Source organism: Peromyscus maniculatus, chromosome 18, assembly GCF_049852395.1.
Source record: "Peromyscus maniculatus bairdii isolate BWxNUB_F1_BW_parent chromosome 18, HU_Pman_BW_mat_3.1, whole genome shotgun sequence".
In the NCBI taxonomy this organism is placed as follows: domain Eukaryota; kingdom Metazoa; phylum Chordata; class Mammalia; order Rodentia; family Cricetidae; genus Peromyscus; species Peromyscus maniculatus.
In genome coordinates, this window is record NC_134869.1 from 53,619,018 (window position 1) to 53,638,916 (window position 19,899).

Genomic DNA, 19,899 nt, shown 5'->3' on the forward strand with positions numbered 1-19,899 from the left:
ACACAAGATAAAACATCATTTGTATTTATTATTGCAAATCATGAAAGTAATAGGATTATATAATAACCACTATCACCATAGTATAAAGATGAAACTATTAACACTATTACTTAATAAGATTTAAATTTTATGAGACTGATGTGCTACCTACAGTGCTAACGAGGCACCTGCTGACCCTACCCGCCATCACAGAGCCTTTGTCCAGTGACTGATAGAGGCAGATGCAGAGATGCACGGCCAGGCACCAGGCTGAGCTCGGAGAATCCAATTGATGAAAGAGAGGAGGGATTCTGCAGGTGAGGGACATCGAGATCATGATGGGAGGATGTGCAAAGATGACGGGCCACACTAGTGGAAGCCCATGAACTGTAGACTAGTGGCTGTGGAGCCCCCATGGGACTGGACTAGGCCCTCTGGATACAGAAGTCAGTTGTATGGCTTGAACTGTTTGGGGGGGGGCACCCAGGCAGGGATCCATCCCTGGTGCATGGGCAGGCTTCTGGGAATCCAATGCCTGTGGTGTGAGGCCTTGCGCAGCCTTGGTGCAGTGGGGAGGGGCTTGGACCTGCTTAGGCTCAGTGTGCTGGGCTCTGCTAACTCCCCATGGGAGACCTTGATTTGGGGGATGTGAGGATGCGGTGTGGCTTGGGAGGGAGGGGTGGGGGAATGGGAGGAGGGAGAGAGTGGGATCTGTGGGTGGTATGTAGAGTGAGTAGAAAATTTCTTAATAAAGAGAAATGAAATAAAGATTTAAATATTATCTGTAATATTAAATATAAATTGTTCTAAACCCATTCTTTTTTCTTAGTTTATTGTTTAGGGTAAATAATAAAGTACCAGGGGTTCCTCCACACTCACAGGTTATGCAGGAGTCAACTAAAAGGTGGGAAACAGTGGAACAAAAAATTGTATATATAGTGAACATGCTCATCCTGTAGTCAGAATTTCCCAAACATTGTAGCTATTTACATAGAATTTCCCCTGTGTTCAACACTTTCAGTAATTGAGATGATTTAAAATATACAATAGGATGTACACAGGAATATGGAAATACTGAGCCATTTAATATAAGGCATTTGTGCACACATTTTAGCACCCTCATGGGGGTTCCTGAACCAATTCCCTGAGGATACTGAGGAATAGATAGAACTTAACATGGTGCCTGGGACCAAGATCCTCTTGAAAGCTGGACTTAGAATAGACAATAAACACAATTATTCATTGAGATTGCCTCATCATTGTTTGCCTTAACTTTTTTTTTTTTGGTGTGAAGTCATATTTTTATTTCCTGGAAGTGTTTCATACATAATTATTAAGAAATTTAAATGAAATAAAGTTTCTCAGTGAGAAAACTAAAGATAAAAATTTTAAAGATATAGTTTATGGATGGCATATATTTTTAATGAAAAGTTGACTCTCTCCAGTAGTAAATGTTTCTACTTCTTGAAGAACAGTGTGATTCTTTTAACTGAGTCACTGAAGGCCTGTTTGACTTGTTTGTTTCTCAAGGTGTAGATGAAGGGGTTCAGCATGGGAGCAATGGAAGTGGTGAGAACTGTCACACCCTTGTTGATGGCCACTGAATCCTTTGCAGATGGCTTGACATAGATGAAGATGCAGCTGCCGTAGGTGATGGAAACCACAATCATATGGGAAGAACAGGTAGAGAAGGCCTTTTTCCTTTGCTGGGCAGAAGGGAATCTGATAATGGTCCTGATTATATATACATAGGAAAGAACTACACACACAAGGGTCATGATAAATGTCAGCACTGCGCAAACTATCACCATCTGCTCTATGAGCCACGTATCTGTGCATGAGATCTTCAGGAGGGGGGATGCATCACAGACAAAGTGATCAATAACATTAGAGTCACAGAATTCCAGATTGAGGCCCAGGCTAAGTGGTGGCAGGACCACCAACAAGCCAGCTGCCCAGCAACAGAAGATAAGCCTTTGACAGATCTTGCTGTTCATGATGGTGACATAATGCAAGGGTTTGCAGATGGCTACATATCTGTCATAGGACATGATAGCCAGGAGAAAAAACTCTGTCACACCAAAAAGATCAGTAAAAAATATTTGAGTGGCACAGTTGTTATATGTGATTGTCTTGTCACCTGTGGAGATGTTGTATAAGTATCTGGGAATGCAAGCAGTTGTAAACGAGATTTCTAAGAAGGAGAAATTTTGTAGGAAAAAGTACATGGCAGTTTTTAGGTGTGAATCCATAAAGATGAGGGAGATGATTGTGAGGTTCCCAGTTATACTCAGCACGTAGGTGAGAAACAGAAAGATGAAGATCAGAGTTTTTAGTTGTGGGTCGTCAGTTAGTCCCAGGAGGATGAATGTTGTTAACGTGTGGTTTCTCATAATTGAATTGTTACCTCTAGTCTGCACTTAAAATTCAGAGATATCTATTCAAGAGTAGCAATTAATAGGAGAAATATTATGAAACCCAACTTACATGCACTCACATTCTGTTTACAATCACAAACACACTGGTTGCTTAGGTCCTACAAGTAGGTAGTTTGATCTTTTCAGGGTAGAGTTAGAAAATCAAATTGCCTTGTCTATACCACATTTCAAGATGTTATGGGTGCTTCCTTCTCTTTGCATTTGATCTTAATTTGTTATTATTATTTACTTAATTACTCTTTGGGTTCATGTTTTTTCAAGCAGTTTGAGTTGCCTGCTAAAGCTCCAAGAGACTGAGCTCCTCCCTAGAGGCAGAATCCTGAAGTCAAATTTTATACTCTCTTTGGCCTGTTCATGTGTTTATTGTGGTTTTGTTATTTATAAAAATCACATAGTTTAAAGTTCATTGTTATAGGCTTTCTATTTGCTGTCTAATATACTGGAGTCTAGTATTATAACTAGGAACATTTGCATTTTCTTTAAACATCCCCTTCCTTACCCCATCCTTTCCTCTTAATTTTCAGTTCAAAATTACATTGTTATCTTCTCAGGGGAAAAAGAAAGGAAATATCTTGAGGGCAGACTTATTGTACAGTATGATAAGTTATATATAAAGTATATACTTGACATGATCAACACAATTGGTATTATTGTTTAATTTAGGAATGCATTGAAAATATCATTATCAATATATTAAATAAAAATGCCATATTTAACTGTTAAACCTGTTTTTCAAAGATATCTCTGCTTCACTGTCACTTAACTTTGTGTTATATGGAAATAATGTTATTATTCACACATATTCCATGCTGAAATACTAAAAATGCAGTATTTGTGAGTTGCAGACACACTTGAACTATTCCACATCCTGATCCATGATGCTTTTTTTTTTCTGTGAACATGTTCAGTTGTCAATATACCAACGTCACATTTTGTCCATTATTTATATTGAACAATTCATAGCAAATTAATCAAACACTATGAAATTTGTTTCAATTGAGGGACTTTGTGAGTAGCATGTGTATTTTTAACCACACAATACTCATAGCATTCTTTCATAGCTTACCTTTGTGGCCTCATATGTGTTTATCTGTCACCTTTCTTCTTTGTAATTTTGAGACATTTGTTTTTCCTGCTGATGTCTTTATGTAGCCTTCTGTGTTTAATTATTTGTTAACATAACTCTTTTTATTTTCATCAACTTTTAATTTCTAAAAATGATTATTCCTCATCAGTTATATAACCGAGTTTACCTGGAACACAAATCCAAAATGAAATACTTAATGTCTATACCTATATTCTATTTCATTTTGTACCTTTAAATCAAACCAGTATGTTATGGTTACTAAACCTTTACAATAGGCTGCACACTGAAGTAGGCACTTGGCTTACTTTCATTGCCTGGGGGGCCCAGCCTCCAGCACCATAAGGTTCAAAGGGAATCCACACTGCATGGCATACTATGACTATTTTATCTGAGGGGGTAAGGGGAAAGATACACATTCTCTTGATGGTTTCCTTCTTTATTCTTCTTCTGTATTCTCTATTCTTTGTTTTCCTGGTGATTTTTTTCTCTCATTCTTGATGTTTTCCTTCTGTCTTTTCTCTTTTTTATTCTCTCATTCTTTATTATTATTATAATTATTATTTTTTATTTTGTTATTTTGAGACAAGGTTTCTCAGACAAGCTTTGTACCTCTCCTGGATCTCACTCTGTAGACAAGGCTGACCTTGAACTCACAGAGATCCGCCTGCCTCTGCCTCCCGAGTGCTGGGATTAAAGGCGTGCACAACCACTGCCCAGCTATTCTCTCATTTTTGATGTTTTCTTTCTAACTCTATCTTTATTCTTGATGTTTTTCTTCTAATTCTATCTTTATCCTTTCTTATCTCTCATTCCTGATGTTTTCCTTTTAACTCTTTGTTTTTTTCCCTTACAGCTTTTATACCCCAGCAAAATCTTTTAAGCAATATAAAAATTACAATGTGTTCACATTCTGTTTTTCAAGTGAATGATTACAATGAATATAAGGAAAAAAATAGCATGTGATCCTATAACACAAATCTTAAAAGGGCTTATTAATGAAAACAAACCCAGAGCCAGGAATTGGGGTGAATGCTGAAAGATCAGAAAAACAGAACCAGCGATAGCTAACCTCACCTCGCCAATTCCTTGGCAGATCTCGTTTTCACAAACTGGAAGCCCCTGTGTCCTCATGCCAATGGATTTCAGCTGAACTGCTGCTAAAAGCCTAAAAGCTTAATAAGGCTCATGCCTTCCATGCCTTCCTCTGTTTCCTGCCACACTTCCTGGGATTAAAGGCGTGTGTCACCATGCCTGGCTGTTTCCAGTGTGGCTTTAAACTTTAGATTGTCTTCTTGGGTTTTTCACCTCAAAGCTATTTGACAAAAACATCTTAGTCTAACTTTAAGTTATTTTCAAAGCTTTGTTTCAGCTATGAGGCACCTAGAAACTTGTGAGTACATCTTCCAACATTAAGATTAAAAGAATTTGAGCCAGCCTGGCTCCTGGAACTCAGATGTTTTCCTTAATTATTAACCTGAACTGTAATCTCTGCAGCTCCTTAGGTGAAACTCATGGGCCCCAGCTGTGTGACATTTCCTTGTATGTATTTTTAATCATAAAAACTCTACTTAAACTAATGTTATTATTATCAGTTAGACAGTACAGCTGAAGAAGAAATCATCTACATAATAATCCACAGGTAAAAATGCCCAGTAGAACAGGATGTTCCCATGAGATAAACACATTACAGTACAAGCAGTGGGGATGTCCCCACACCCATTCACACCATGCCAGATACCAGAGAGAGATGGCAGTGACAAACATGTAAAGTTACAGAGAAGCAAAAGACCTTCCTGAATCTGTGGTCTTGGGCCTTGCCTATCTGAGATTCACCCATCAAGGTTTTGTTTCCTGGTGAGCTGATCCCCTGAAGTTAATTGCTATCTGCTGTTCCTCTGACATGGCCACCAGCAGCTTACTTACCAGGAATAATTTTCCTTCAGTGCTCTTTGTTTCCAGTTCCATCCTTGTCCCTGAGTCTCCAATTCACAAATTTCTAGAGAACTGCATATAGATATTTTTCCACAGCTGTCAAGCTGCCCCATCTTTAGATGATTTCTTATTCCTTGTTGCTTTTTTTTTGTTAATCCAGGGCCTTGGACAAGCTAGACAAACACTTAGCATGGAGATACAGCCTCAGTTCTCATTGTTGTGCAATATAACTTTATTAATGGCTATACCCTATCCAACATCAAACACTCTGAAATAGCACTTAAATTGGTACTATATTAGAGTTCCCATTCCTAATTTTAATGCATTCATGAAGACCTTAAACTAGAGGAACATGGGATCTCAGTCTCAAAAAAGAGCCAGTAGTTGAAAGAATAGAATTTATCATATTCACACTTGTTCATAGCCTCTCTCTCTTAGTTATTTAACCACAATTATTCTTGTAAATATGATTTGAAAATGATTATTTCTGGCAATCACTGATTAAATCTATTCATGTCTACAAAAATAGTAGTCTGGGAATGCATGAGTTTAAATTTTCTGTTTTTAGTCAATTGCATTAACTTTCTCATTGATGATGCAATATTATCATAAGAAAATAACTTTCTTACTTTTTCTATCTCTGAAAAATAGTTTCAAAGGAATACCTGGTAGTTTGGGAAGAGCTGATGTTCTGCAGTCTTTTGCTCAGAGAGAGGGTTTTCTAATATCAAGCTTGATACTTATTAATTTGCCACATCTACAGCAAATAAACACAAGAGTCCTCAGTGACCCAGGCTCAGAAATAACTAATGAATCATCTGTGGGAACATGGCCTTTGGAGACTCAATGAAGCATCAACACCACTTAAAAGTAACTGCAAGTAAAATGTAGAATCTACTTAAAAGAAAACCTAGTCCAGTTTCTTATAATTAATTCTTATTATACGAGGTGTAAAATTTTTGTGTCTCACTTTCTGTATTATCAATTTGTTATCCAGTAGATAAATTACATAGCTTTAAAATATCACTCAGTTTTATTCTACAAAAATAATGTTTAAATTGTTTTGAAAAGTTAATTAATTATTAATTAAATATCAATCTTTATGTGTGTACATGATTTGTGTGTTTACATATGGGTGTGTGTGCCACAGTGATTTGTGGATGTCAGAGGACAAGTTTGTGTAGCTGTTTTTCTCCTTCAACAATTACGTGGATTCAGGGGATCAAATTCAGGTTTCCAGGCCTATACAAGTGTCTCTACTCAATGAAGCATCTCGATGGCTCCAGAGTATTATTTTTGCAAGTCAAACTATGCAGCTGAGGAGATGGCTCAGTGCCAAGAGTAAAGTGCTTGATGTGAAAATATGAAGACCTGAATTCTGATCCATAAAACCCATGTGAAGCTGATTATGATAGTGTGACTTTCTAATCACAGGGCTCCTATGGAAGGTGAGAAATGGAGAGAGGAGAATCCACAGAAGTGTATGAGCTTGGCATCCTGGCAGACAACAAAACAGGTGACATTGCTCTATAGCCCATTTCTTAATTGGACTGTTAGACATTTTGATGTCTAATTTCTTGAGTTGTTTATATATTCTGGATATCAGCCCTCTGTCAGATGTGGCATTGGTGAAGATCTTTTCCCATTCTGTAGGCTGCCACTTTGTCTTGTTGACCAAGTCCTTTGCTCTACAAAAGTTTTTCAGTTTTAAGAGGTCCGATTGATTAATTGTTTCTCTCAGTGTCTGTGATACTGGTGTTATATTTAGGAAGTAATCTCTGGTGCCAATGCATTCAAGACTACTTCCTACTTTCTCTTCTATCAGGTTCAGTGTAACTGGATTTATGTTGAGGTCTTTGATCCATTTGGACTTAAGTTTTGTGCACGGTGATGGATAGGGATCTATTCTCAACAGAGGAAGCTCAAATGGCTGAAAGACATTTAAGGAATTTCTCAACATCCTTAGTCATCAGGGAAATGCAAATCAAAACGATTCTGAGATACACCTGTCAGAATGGCTAAGATCAAAAACACTGAAGACATCTTATGCTGGAGAGGATGTGGAGCAAGGGGAAATCTTCTCCACTGTTGGTGGGATTGCAAGCTTGTACAGCCACTTTGAAAACCAATATGGCACTTTCTTAGAAAATTGGGAACCAATCTCCCCCAAGATCCAGTTATACCACTCTTGGGCATATTCCCAAGGAGTGCTCAATCATACCACAAGGGCACATGCTCAGCTATGTTCATAGCAGCATTGTTTGTAATAGCCAGAACCTGGAAACAACCTAGATGCCCTTCAACTGAAGAATGGATAAAGAAAATATGGTACATATGCACAATGGAGTACTACTCAGCAGAGAAAAACAATGACATCATGAGGTTTGCAGGCAAATGGATGGATCTAGAAAAAATCATTCTGAGTGAGGTAACCCAGACTCAGAAAGATAAACATGGTATGTACTCACTCATTGGTAGATACTAGATATAAAACAAAGGATGACTAGACTGCTACTCACAACTCCAGGGAGGCTGCCTAGTAAAGAGGACCCTAAAAAGACACAAGGATCGCCCAACGACAGAGAAATGGATGAGATCTACATGAGCAAACTGGTCATGAGGAGGTGTAATTAAGGGAAAGTTTTGGGGGAAAGAGAGGTTACAGGAGCGGGAGATTCCAGCTGGATCAGGAACAAAGAGCAAGAACAACGAAAGAGATACCATGATAAATGAAGACCACATGAGAATAGGAAGAAGCAAAGTGCTAGAGAGGTCCCCAGAAATCCACAAAGATACCTTCACAATAGACTACTGTCGGGGTTGGGGATTTAGCTCAGTGGTAGAGCTCTCACCTAGCAAGCACAAGGCTCTGGGTTCGATCCTCCGCTCTGGATCTCTCGGACAAGGAAGGTACAATTCAAAATTAAAAACTATAGAATATGGCAGGAGGAGACAGGATCTGGGTAAAAGCCATCTTTAAATTAGACTACTGCAATGCTTTCGAAAGAAAGCCGGAACTGACCTACTCCAGTGATAGGATGGCCAAACACCCTAACTGTCATAGTAGAACTCTCATCCAATGACTGATGTCCAATTGGCTAGAAAGAGGAGGGATTGTATCAGTGAGAGATATTGAGACGATGATTGGAAAAAGCACAGGGAAAATAGCCAAACAAATGGAAATACATGAACTATGAACCAATAGCTGAGGAGCCCCCAACTGGATCAGGCCCAACTGGATCAGGCCCTCTGGATAAGTGAGACAGTTGATTAGCTTGAACTGTTTGGGAGGCCGAACCAATAGCTGAGGAGCCCTCAACTGGATCAGGCCCTCTGGATAAGTGAGACTTGAACTGTTTGGGAGGCCCCCACGCAGTGGGACCAGGACTGGTCCTTAGTGCATGAGCTGGCTTTTTGGAGCCTGGGGCCTATGCAGGGGCACTTTGCTCAGCCTGGGAGGAGGGGACTGGACCTGCCTGGACTGAATCTACCAGGCTGAGCTGAATCCCCAGGGGAGTCCTTGCCCTGGAGAAGATGGGAATGGGGGGTGGATTGAGGGGGATGGTGGGGGGGGCAGGAGGAGGGAGGATAGGGGAATCCGTGGCTGATATGTAAAAATTAAATTAAATTATAAAATTAAAAAAAGGGTGACGTTGTTACAAATAATGTAGACTGCTAACAACAACACTAGAGGTTGTTGTCTGAACTCCATAGGGTGTGGTGGCATGTGCCATAAATGCTGCCCCAACACAAACTGTAAAACTTCTTCAGTCAAAATAAATATTAAACATTTGTAGATTTGACAACTGTAAGCATTCTCAAAGATAGGAGAAATATAAATTTCTTTTTATGGAGTAACATATCTAATATTTGAGGTCATGTAATATTTTACTATCTAAGAGTCTCTATGGTTCCAAATCCATTGAGTGTCCACACAATTTGAAACTTTTTCTTTGCCACTATAAACATCGATGTACCAAGTTGTCTTTGTGGTTTGCTGGTAGAATCCTATAGTAGACAGATTGTATGGTAGTTTAAAAATTGTTGTTTCAGTACTTTCATGTTTACTTCCATTTCCAGTAGTAGTGAATAAGAGTTTTTGTCTTCCTCCCCTGTATCTATGCCTGGATTAGTTGTGTTTTGGATTAACAATTGTGACTAGGATGAGGTAGGATCTCAGTGTAGTTCAGATTTGTTTCCCCAGATACTCTTCATGGTCTCATGGCTCAAATTTGCTTTTCCCCAATTGTTGTTTGAATTTTCTGTATTGGTTCTATTCCCACTTTCATGTCTTAATTTTTTTCTTTATTTTATTCTACTGTTTGTGTTTTCATAGATTTCATCATGGATTTATTCATATACTCTTTAATGACCTCTACCTTTTTTTAGAGCCTATTTTGAAGTCCTTGTCTTGTTCCTCAGCCATATTGCTTTTCTCAGGGCCTACATAGTAAAGTTGCCAAGTTTTATTGGAACCATATTATCCTAGCTGTTATTGATTGTGTTTTTATGCTGTCATTTAGGTATCTGGGTTAGGCTTATTGTAATTCTAGGTTCTGATATCTGATTGTGTTTGTTGGATAGGTTTCTGTTGCCTTCTTTGTTTCTTATGGGAATGTGGTGGCTGTGGGTTGTGTGGTAAGGAATGCTTTTGTGATTTCTACCAGTTGTGACCCCTGAAGATCCTTGGCAGAATGTGTTCCTGGATATTTGGAGCTGACACTTAGGAAGGAGAATGAGCAAAAGGGGGATTTTGAGAGTATTCACAGGAGGGAGTAAAGCAGTATGTAGCACCAGGATCTGCATAGACCTCTGGGAATTGGGGCAGAGAAGGAGGAGTGGCCACAGCAAATGGTCTGCTACAGAGCTGGGGATGACTTTGGGGGATTGGATTTGGAGGACAGAAGGGAGAAGGAAGATTGCCTACCTGATTCCTTGGCTATCATGGCTCCCTGAAGAGTAACTACCTTATCAAATTGTTTTCCTACTGCTTTGCATAAATTTTCATGATTTCAGTCTTCCATTCATTTTCTCAAAATATACTAATGCCAGATGCCTTAGGGTTTTTCGCTAACAGCTAATACACGACGCCCCCCCCCCCCGTGAGAAATCCCAGGAAAAGTTGGTTAACAAGAACTTAAATCAGTTTCTTGTTCACCTAAATGGTTTATTCAGGTTTCAAACTGATGGTGACCAAGGAGGTCTTCCTAGTGAGTTTTTGACAGGAAATATTAATAAGATTATTCATAACCAGAATGAAGCATAGAAAGTCATTTAAGAAGTGCCATCCTTTTTTTCTAAGTGGCAAAATAGATAATGAATTCTAAAGGCCACATCTGTCAGCGGTACATATTACTTCCACACTCATTTGATTAGCTTCAATGTAAAATAAAAAGGAGCACCTAAATGTGTGGGAAAATGATAGAAAATTACAAACTATTGTGTTTCCAGGGATAACAGACAACAATTTCAGGTTCATTGCAATACTAAACATATTCAAAAAATTGAGTTTTGATGGAGATAAAGTATGTTGAATCCATAATATTCAAGTTTAAAGAGAAAGTGTGAGTACAAACAGATCAAGTATATAGAAAAATATAGTAAAGCTTCAGATGCTGTGTTCATTCACTCATCTTTTAGTTTAGTCCTCTTCTGTAGATGTAACCAACCGTCTTATTAAATAAGAAACACAGAAACAATGTAAAAGAGAAAGCCGAGAAGCCAGAGCTCAGAGCTAAAATCTCACCCTTCCTCCTGCTGTCCCAGCTTCGCGAAAAAGAGAGAGCTACCTCCTGTCGGTTCGTATTTTTAAAGTATGTTGTTCTGCCTTCTCATTGGTTGTAAACCCAAACACATGACTGCCTCGTCACTGTCTGAATGTACAGCCCCCTTGGTCTTAAAGGCATATGTCTCCAATGCTGGCTGTATCCCTGAACACACAGAGATCTTATGGGATTAAAGGCGTGTGCCACCACCGCCACACTCTTGCTATGGCTCTAATAGCTCTGACCCTGAACACACAGATATCTATGGGATTAAAGGCGTGTGCCACCACCGCCACACTCTTGCTATGGCTCTAATAGCTCTGACCCCCAGACAACTTTATTTATTAACATACAATCAAATTAATATTTCAGTACAAATCAAAATAATATTTCAATACAATTAGATTACCACCACATTTCCCCTTTTCTATTTTAATAAAAAGAAAAAAAGCAAAAAGTTATGACTAACAAAAGAAAAACTATATACAAAAGTACAATAACTATATACAATATATACAAGTAATAAATACCTAAACAGGTATTTGACGAATCAGAGAAAATAATTCCATTATCTATCCTATTTTGATAATCCCAAGATGTATCTAATGTACTTTCTATCCTAATTAATTTTCAACTATAACTAACTAATCTTCAGCCATAACTAACTAATCTTCAACTCCCTCAGAGACCCAAGAAGGGAATAATATTAGCTAACAAAAATAAAAACAGGAAGTGCATGCAAGCAACTTCCAAAAAATTTTGTGAGTTGACAGAAACAGCCAGCTGCCTGGGCAGTCACCTGAGGTTTCTCCGCAGTGTTGGGGCATCATCTTCAGCCTATAGGCTTAGTGTATCTGACAGACTCATTTGTGAAGTAGGATGTACACAAGGTCAACAGTTCAACCTCACATTGGGTGAGAGCAGTCCACGTACCAGAAACACCTGAATTCCACTAGTGTCCTGTCATGATTCAGGATTTTAAATTCTGGAAATTGTTGACAGTTTTTTAATTCAGCTGTCCATTCTTCTTGGCTGTGTATATATGGCTTCATCTCAGCATCCCCTTCTTCTCCACATCCCTCTATTAAATGCCAGTCTACTTTTGAGAGGCATGAGCTTTCAGCTGCTGTTCCATTGTACAACAGAATCCATCGGCCCTCTGCCTGTTAAGCTGCCTTTGAAGAAAAGGGCACCGTACCTTTTCCGGATGCGAAGGCCACTTCAGGGATGGGGCCATATTGTCCTGGCCTCAGAAGATGCCTTTTGATAAAGCCATAACCACACTTGTTTTGGCAAGAATCAGTAGTCCCTTGTTTCGTGATCTGTCTGTCCATTTTGTCCTGTTGATTCGAGGATACTTTGTTGTCCAGTGGCTAACTTTTGCCAGAATGAAAGTTGACTCCATATGCAGTTTCTTCAATGCCCATATTTTCTCTAAAGTAGATTGGTACTGCCAGGAGCCGACATGTCTCAAAAAAGAAAAATTTTCTAAGTTATTAAAACATTTTAAATGCCATATTCTGTAGATCTCTGAAGGGTTTGAAGATGACCTGTCTAAAACATCTCTGCTCAATTTTTAAAACATATCTAATATGACTACAAGTTCTATGATAATGTCTAACTACTAGCTTTCATTTCTTTATATCCTAATAGTTGATAATAATAACATTCAAGGATCAGAAATTTGCATTACATTGTTAAATGGATGGAATAAATACAATTAGAAATATACATATAGCATTTTCTAACAATAGCAGTTTCAAATTTGTGTACAATATAAAACAATTCAATCCAATGTAAAGTATTTAAAACTAGTAATTGTCTTTTTCTTTTCTTTCTTTCTTTTTTCTTTCTTTCTTTCTTTCTTTCCTTCTTTCTTTCTTTCTTTCTTTCTTTCTTTCTTTCTTTCTTTCTTTCTTTCTTTCTTTCTTTCTTTCTTTTTTTTTTTAAACAAGAACCTTAAATCTAATCTCCTTTGCTTAGCCTTTTTCCTAACCCTTGACAATAACTTGTAACCAACCCCCCTAAATACTGAAAATTATCCCAGACCCAGAACCCATTAAAAAGACCAAAAAACCACCCGCCCCACACCACCTCTTTGGGAATGTGGGCGTCGTATTCTTAAAATTGCTTCCTGCTGGGTATGGGCGAAGTTTTCTTTGTCCTGAAAGAAAAATTTTAGGTTAATTGTCAAATTCTAGGAGAGGTAACTATATCCTTCATTATCCAGTCTGTGTATAATGCCAAAGTTGAGGGTTTATCTCAAGTCCTTATTCAAGTAGTCTTTGAGACTGGATCATCTCAGCTAGTCATCTCAAATTTGCTCTGAGCACCTTGTAGTTCAAAGCTGATCTGTGGATGATGTTTGTCAGCTTAATGATATTATTATTGTCCACGTGGAATTGTTGTTGTTGTGGGGCCCCATCTTCTTTCTGGAGACTTCAGTTGATGTTAGGCCAGGCCGTGATTTCCTGCAGAAAACTGATAAGAGACTCGAACACAAAAACATATATATGCAGCTAGCCTTTTTTCTAGAATTAGTTAGTACTCTATGTGACCATTCATATCTTAACAAAGTTTAAAATGTATATATATATATTAATCTTGTAAATTTTGATATAAAATTTATACTTTGAGAACAGTTTAAAGAATCAGAATAGAATCAAAGAGTTGAGATTAGTAATAGAATAGTCCCTTAATTAATTTTGCTTTTGTCCTGTACCATAGCAGAAATGGCTCTTATTCTGGCATGATACAGGGAGTTTGCATTTTCCTTTTAACAACATGCTTGATTTTAAAGAAGGAGAGAGCCATTCTCCAACTCCAAAGTCAGCTTTAAATTTTAATTGAACTGGGACTGTTAGAAGACCAATAGTGTTAAATCTTTAGAGAAAAGCAGAAACAAACATTTAGGAAGACATAAATTTTTTTTAGATAATATATACCGATACACCGTTTCACTCTGTTTCTTGGGATAGATGATTTGTCCCTTTTCTTCAGTTGTCTCATTTGTCCAGTGTTCTTCAGATTCCTTAACCTTCATTCTCCTAAAAGACAAAAACAAAAACTTTTCCCCAAGACTAATTTTGGGGATGTTCCTTTTTGGCAAGTTATTATCTGATGAAATGAAAAGGCATGTTTTATTGATACAAGTTAGTTTAAATTGGATGTTCATGCTGGTTGATGAACTATCACCTCCTCTAATTAAGAGGTCTCTCTTGTTCAAATCGAACCTTTATCAATTTTGATGGTACCCACAGCTTATCTTCTCCTGTAGAAACAAAAGCAAAACCACGTCCCCAATGTAATACATACCCTGGTTTCCATTCTGAGGTCAGCACATCCTTAAAGTATATAGGCTGATTTAATTCTGTAGTTTTTTCTATTATCCAATGTCTCTCTGCAGCTGTTGTTCCTTTCTCATTGGCATTCAGAAAATTCAAAGTTAGAAGAGCATTATGCAGTCTATTTCTGGGGGTTTTTGTTACCCATTTCTGTTTATTTAGCATATCCTTTAGAGTTCTGTTTGATCTTTCTATAACTGCTTGACCTGTAGGATTATGTGGTATGCCTGTAATATGCTTTATATTGTAATAAGCAAAAAACTGTTTCATTTTAACAGAGACATATGATGGAGCATTGTCAGTTTTGATTTGTGCAGGTATACCCATGATGGCCATAACTTCTAGCAAATGAGTGATTACAGAATCAGCTTTTTCAGAACTCAAAGCAGTTGCCCATTGAAATCCTGAATAAGTATCGATAGTGTGGTGTACATATTTCAATTTTCCAAATTCTGCAAAGTGAAACACGTCCATCTGCCAGATTTCATTTCTCTGAGTACCCTTTGGGTTACATCCTGCTGGTAATGGCATCTGATTGTAGAAGGAACAAGTAGGACATTTCTTTATTATTTCTTTGGCTTGTTGCCAGGTTATGGAAAAATCCTTTTTTAAACCTTTACTATTAACGTGATGTTTTTTATGAAATTCTGAGGCCTCCAGCACATTTCCTATCAATAATTTATCAATCTCTTCATTGCCTTGTGCTAGAGGGCCTGGCAGACCAGTATGGGATCGAATGTGAGTTATATATAAAGGATGATTCCTTTTCCTGATTGTATCTTGTAATTGAATAAATAGTGAAGTTAATTCTGAAGCATCAGGGATAAATTCTGCAGTCTCAATATGTAACACCACTCTTTCAGCATACTGAGAGTCAGTTACTATGTTGAGAGGTTCTGAAAAATCCATTAATACCAACAGAATAGCATACAATTCTGATTTTTGCACTGAATTATACGGACTTTGAACCACTTTACTTAAATTTTCTGATTTGTAACCTGCCTTTCCTTCTTTGTTGGCATCTGTATAAAATGTACGAACTCCAGATATGGGTTTTTGCCGTACAATTCGAGGCAAGATCCATTCAGCTCTCTTTATAAGATCAATTCTATTGCTTTTGGGATATTTGCTGTTAATTTCTCCCAAAAAATTACTGCAAGCTCTTTGCCAAGGTTCACTTTCTGTCCATAATTTTTCAATGTCCTCCTTAGTTAATGGTACGACAATTTCTGCTGGGTCTATGCCTGCTAATTGACGAAGTCTCATTTTTCCTTTGTAAATCAAGTCAGAGATTTTTTCCACATAAGTTTTTAATTTTTTATTTGGTTTATTTGGTAAAAATATCCATTCCAATATAATATCTTCCCTCTGCATTAATATTCCAGTAGGAGAACGCCTAGAAGGTAAGATAACCAAAATGCAATCCAGCTTTGGATCAATACGATTCACATGTCCTTCATGCACTTTCTTTTCTACCAAGGCTAATTCTTTCTCAGCTTCAGGTGATAATTCTCTTGGACTATTTAAGTCCTTGTCACCTTCTAAGGTTTTGAACAAATTAGTCAGTTCATCATTTTTTACCCCAACAATAGTTCGTAGATGAGAAATATCTCCAAATAATCTTTGAAAGTCATTAAGAGTCTGTAGTCTATCTCTCCGAATTTGCACCTTTTGGGGTCTAATTTTTTGTAGCTCTATTTTATATCCTAAATAATTAATAGAATCTCCTCTTTGTATCTTTTCAGGAGCAATTTGTAATCCCCAGCGAGGCAAAATTTTCTTTACTTCTTCAAACATTATTTCTAAAGTATCTGCATTTGCGTCAGCTAGTAAAATATCGTCCATATAATGATAAATTATAGATTTAGGAAATTTTTTACGTATCACTTCCAATGGCTGTTGTACAAAATATTGGCACAGAGTTGGGCTATTCAACATTCCCTGTGGGAGGACCCTCCATTGAAATCTTTTAACCGGTTGAGAATTATTATAAGTAGGCACTGTAAAAGCAAATCTTTCTCTGTCTTTTTCTTGTAAGGGTATTGAAAAGAAACAGTCTTTTAAATCAATAACTATGAGAGGCCATCCTTTTGGTAACAGAGTAGGCAAAGGCATCCCAGATTGTAGAGAACCCATTGGCTGAATTACTTTGTTAATTGCCCTAAGGTCTGTTACCATTCTCCATTTACCAGATTTCTTTTTAATAACAAATACAGGAGAATTCCAAGGGCTGGTTGATTCTTCAATATGCTGAGCATTTAACTGTTCTTCTACCAGCTCTTCTAAAGCCTGGAGTTTCTCTGTTGTTAAAGGCCATTGCTGGACCCATACAGGCTTGTCTGTTAACCATTTTAAAGGTAGAGCTGTTGGTGTCTTTGGAAGATCATCAGTTATTGTGCCCTGTTCTTGTATAATATGGATGGCTGGTGACCACTCATTAGAACAATATCTTCTAATATTTCTCTCAGTAACATGTGCTAGTTTATGATTTGTTTCTGAGATTGGAGGGATGTTAATCTGAGTATTCCATTGTTGCAACAAGTCTCGACCCCACAGGTTCATAGTTATGTTAGCCACATATGGTTTTAATTTTCCTCTCTGTCCTTCTGGACCTATACATTCGAGCCATCTTGCACTCTGTTTCACCTGAGATAATGTCCCAATTCCTAACAGTTGAACGTTTACCTCCTGAAGAGGCCAAGTTGGATGCCAAAATTCTGGTGCAATTATGGTAACGTCCGCACCTGTGTCTACCAGACCAGACAACAAAACACCATTTATTTTTATCGTTAATTTTGGTCTTTGTTCATTAATAGAAGTTTGCCAAAAAATTTTCTTTATGTTTTCTCCTGAATTTTCTATTCTCTCTGTTTCATCATTCTGACCAGCATGATTTATTCCAATAGGCATTTGGTTATTTAATCGCTCTCCAGAGCAGGCATTTCCTCTATGGCTGCCGGAAAGGTTTGAACTGGATTTGCACTGGGGGCCTGCCTGAGGCCCCTCTGGGAGTTTCCCGAAGACTGAGGCAAAGGATTACCCTGTCTGTCCTTTGTTGATCTACATTCGTTGGTCCAGTGTTTTCCCTTACCACACCTTCTGCATACTCCAGAAGGAAGGGGCATTCTGTTGCCATTGTTCCTTGAAGAAACATTGTTTCTGGAAATGACCTGTCTACAGTCCCTTTTCAAATGTCCTTGCTTTCCACATCCAAAACATCTAACACTCCTCAAACCTTTTGAAATTACTTCTCCTACCCATGTATCATCATGCTCATCAGCTTCAACATTAATTGTTTCTCTAATCCAATCTTCCATAGGTGCAGATCTTGCCCTTAATGGCCTGATTATTCTTTTGCATGCTGCATTCGCATTCTCAAAGGCCAAAGATTCAATTATTGCCTTACCAGCTTCTGAATCCGAGACCGTTCTCTTTACTGCTGAAGCCAGTCTTTGTAAAAAATCTGTAAAAGACTCTTTTGGGCCTTGCTTCACCTTTGTAAATGACTCAGATTTTTTTCCTGGTTCCTCAACTTTGTCCCATGCATTCAAGGCTGCCGTTCGACATAAAATTAGGGTTTGGACATCATATAAACATTGTGCTTGTGCTGAAGCATATTGGCCTTCGCCCATAAGCTGATCCTGGCAAACTTGTACTCCTTTATCCCTCCATTGTTTTTCTATGTTTTTCGCCTCCTCCTTAAACCAAGTCAGAAATTGAAGTCTCTGGCTGGGTTCCAGAACACCTTGTGCGAGGTCCCGCCAGTCCTGTGGTACTATCCTATTATATGTTGACCAAGTGTTTAACATTTGCTTTACATATGGGGAATGCATGCCATAAGATACTATTGCCTCCTTAAACCTTTTTAAATCCAACATTTCAATTGGAGCCCAAGTATTTTGTGTAGCCATTTGATCAGGCATCTGCTGTACTGTTACAGGATAAATTAAGGGTGACTGTGTGAAAACAGGCTTTCTTTCTGCAACCTTATGATCCCGACTTGAAACAACTTCACTGGTAATTTCTTCTGTCTGAATTTTTACAGGTTTAACAAGTTCTTCTAACGCTGTTATCCTGGCACTTAAATTGACTATCTTTTTAAATATTAAAATGTGGATTATTATAGTGATGAGGTGCATAATTCCACCAATACTAATATTATATAGTTGTTCCATTGCCAGACTGCCTAAAATTTCGAACAAAAACCAATTTTCTTCCAATGTACACATAAAACCCATTTGTTTTTTAATGTGGAAAAAAATTCTCTTTTAGATAGTTTCCTTTAAAATATCTGATATATTATGACTTACCAAATCTGCGTAGAACAGTAGAAATCCGAGGGGATTTTCAAAGCAGCCACCTAGTGTCCCAGGTGTAAATCCAGAGAGAGAGAGAGAGAGAGAGAGAGAGAGAGAGAGAGAGAGAGAGAGGAAAGAGAGAACGCACAAGAAAGCGTAGCCGGCTAAAGCTTAAATGCAGCCACGTGTTCCCTCTTGTGCCGAGTCAAGGCTTGGGTCTGGCTTCCTTAAGCTCTGACCACGTGCGTTGGCTTTACAGGCAGGGCCCTGTTCGGCAGGGCAGGTCTGAGTTGTTTGTAGCACCGGCTTTAGGCAAGCTGCTCACAGACCTAGGCCCGGGCTAGAAGTTGCTACCTGGACTAGGACGCCAGCAGCTCGGACTAACAAGCCGATCGCCGCCGGCCGCCGTGTGCCGCCGCTGCCGCCGCCGCCGCCGCCGCCGCCGCCGCGGGAAAGCGGACCTGCCGCCAAGCCAAGCAGTTTTTAATGGATTCTTGTCACGTTGGGCGCCAGATGTAGATGTAACCAACCGTCTTATTAAATAAGAAACACAGAAACAATGTAAAAGAGAAAGCCGAGAAGCCAGAGCTCAGAGCTAAAATCTCACCCTTCCTCCTGCTGTCCCAGCTTCGCGAAAAAGAGAGAGCTACCTCCTGTCGGTTCGTATTTTTAAAGTATGTTGTTCTGCCTTCTCATTGGTTGTAAACCCAAACACATGACTGCCTCGTCACTGTCTGAATGTACAGCCCCCTTGGTCTTAAAGGCATATGTCTCCAATGCTGGCTGTATCCCTGAACACACAGAGATCTTATGGGATTAAAGGCGTGTGCCACCACCGCCACACTCTTGCTATGGCTCTAATAGCTCTGACCCTGAACACACAGATATCTATGGGATTAAAGGCGTGTGCCACCACCGCCACACTCTTGCTATGGCTCTAATAGCTCTGACCCCCAGACAACTTTATTTATTAACATACAATCAAATTAATATTTCAGTACAAATCAAAATAATATTTCAATACAATTAGATTACCACCACACTCTTCAATTTATA

The 19,899-nt window shown here is 38.5% G+C and overlaps 1 protein-coding gene across 1 annotated transcript; it reads right to left on the bottom strand.

Moving 5' to 3' along the window:
- Nucleotides 1–1,436: 1,436 nt before the first annotated feature.
- Nucleotides 1,437–2,372, bottom strand: LOC102907003 (olfactory receptor 6C2-like). Its single transcript, XM_006996155.1, has one exon. The coding sequence runs from the start codon at nt 2,370–2,372 to the stop codon at nt 1,437–1,439; it is 936 nt and encodes a 311-aa protein (XP_006996217.1).
- Nucleotides 2,373–19,899: the final 17,527 nt, after the last annotated feature.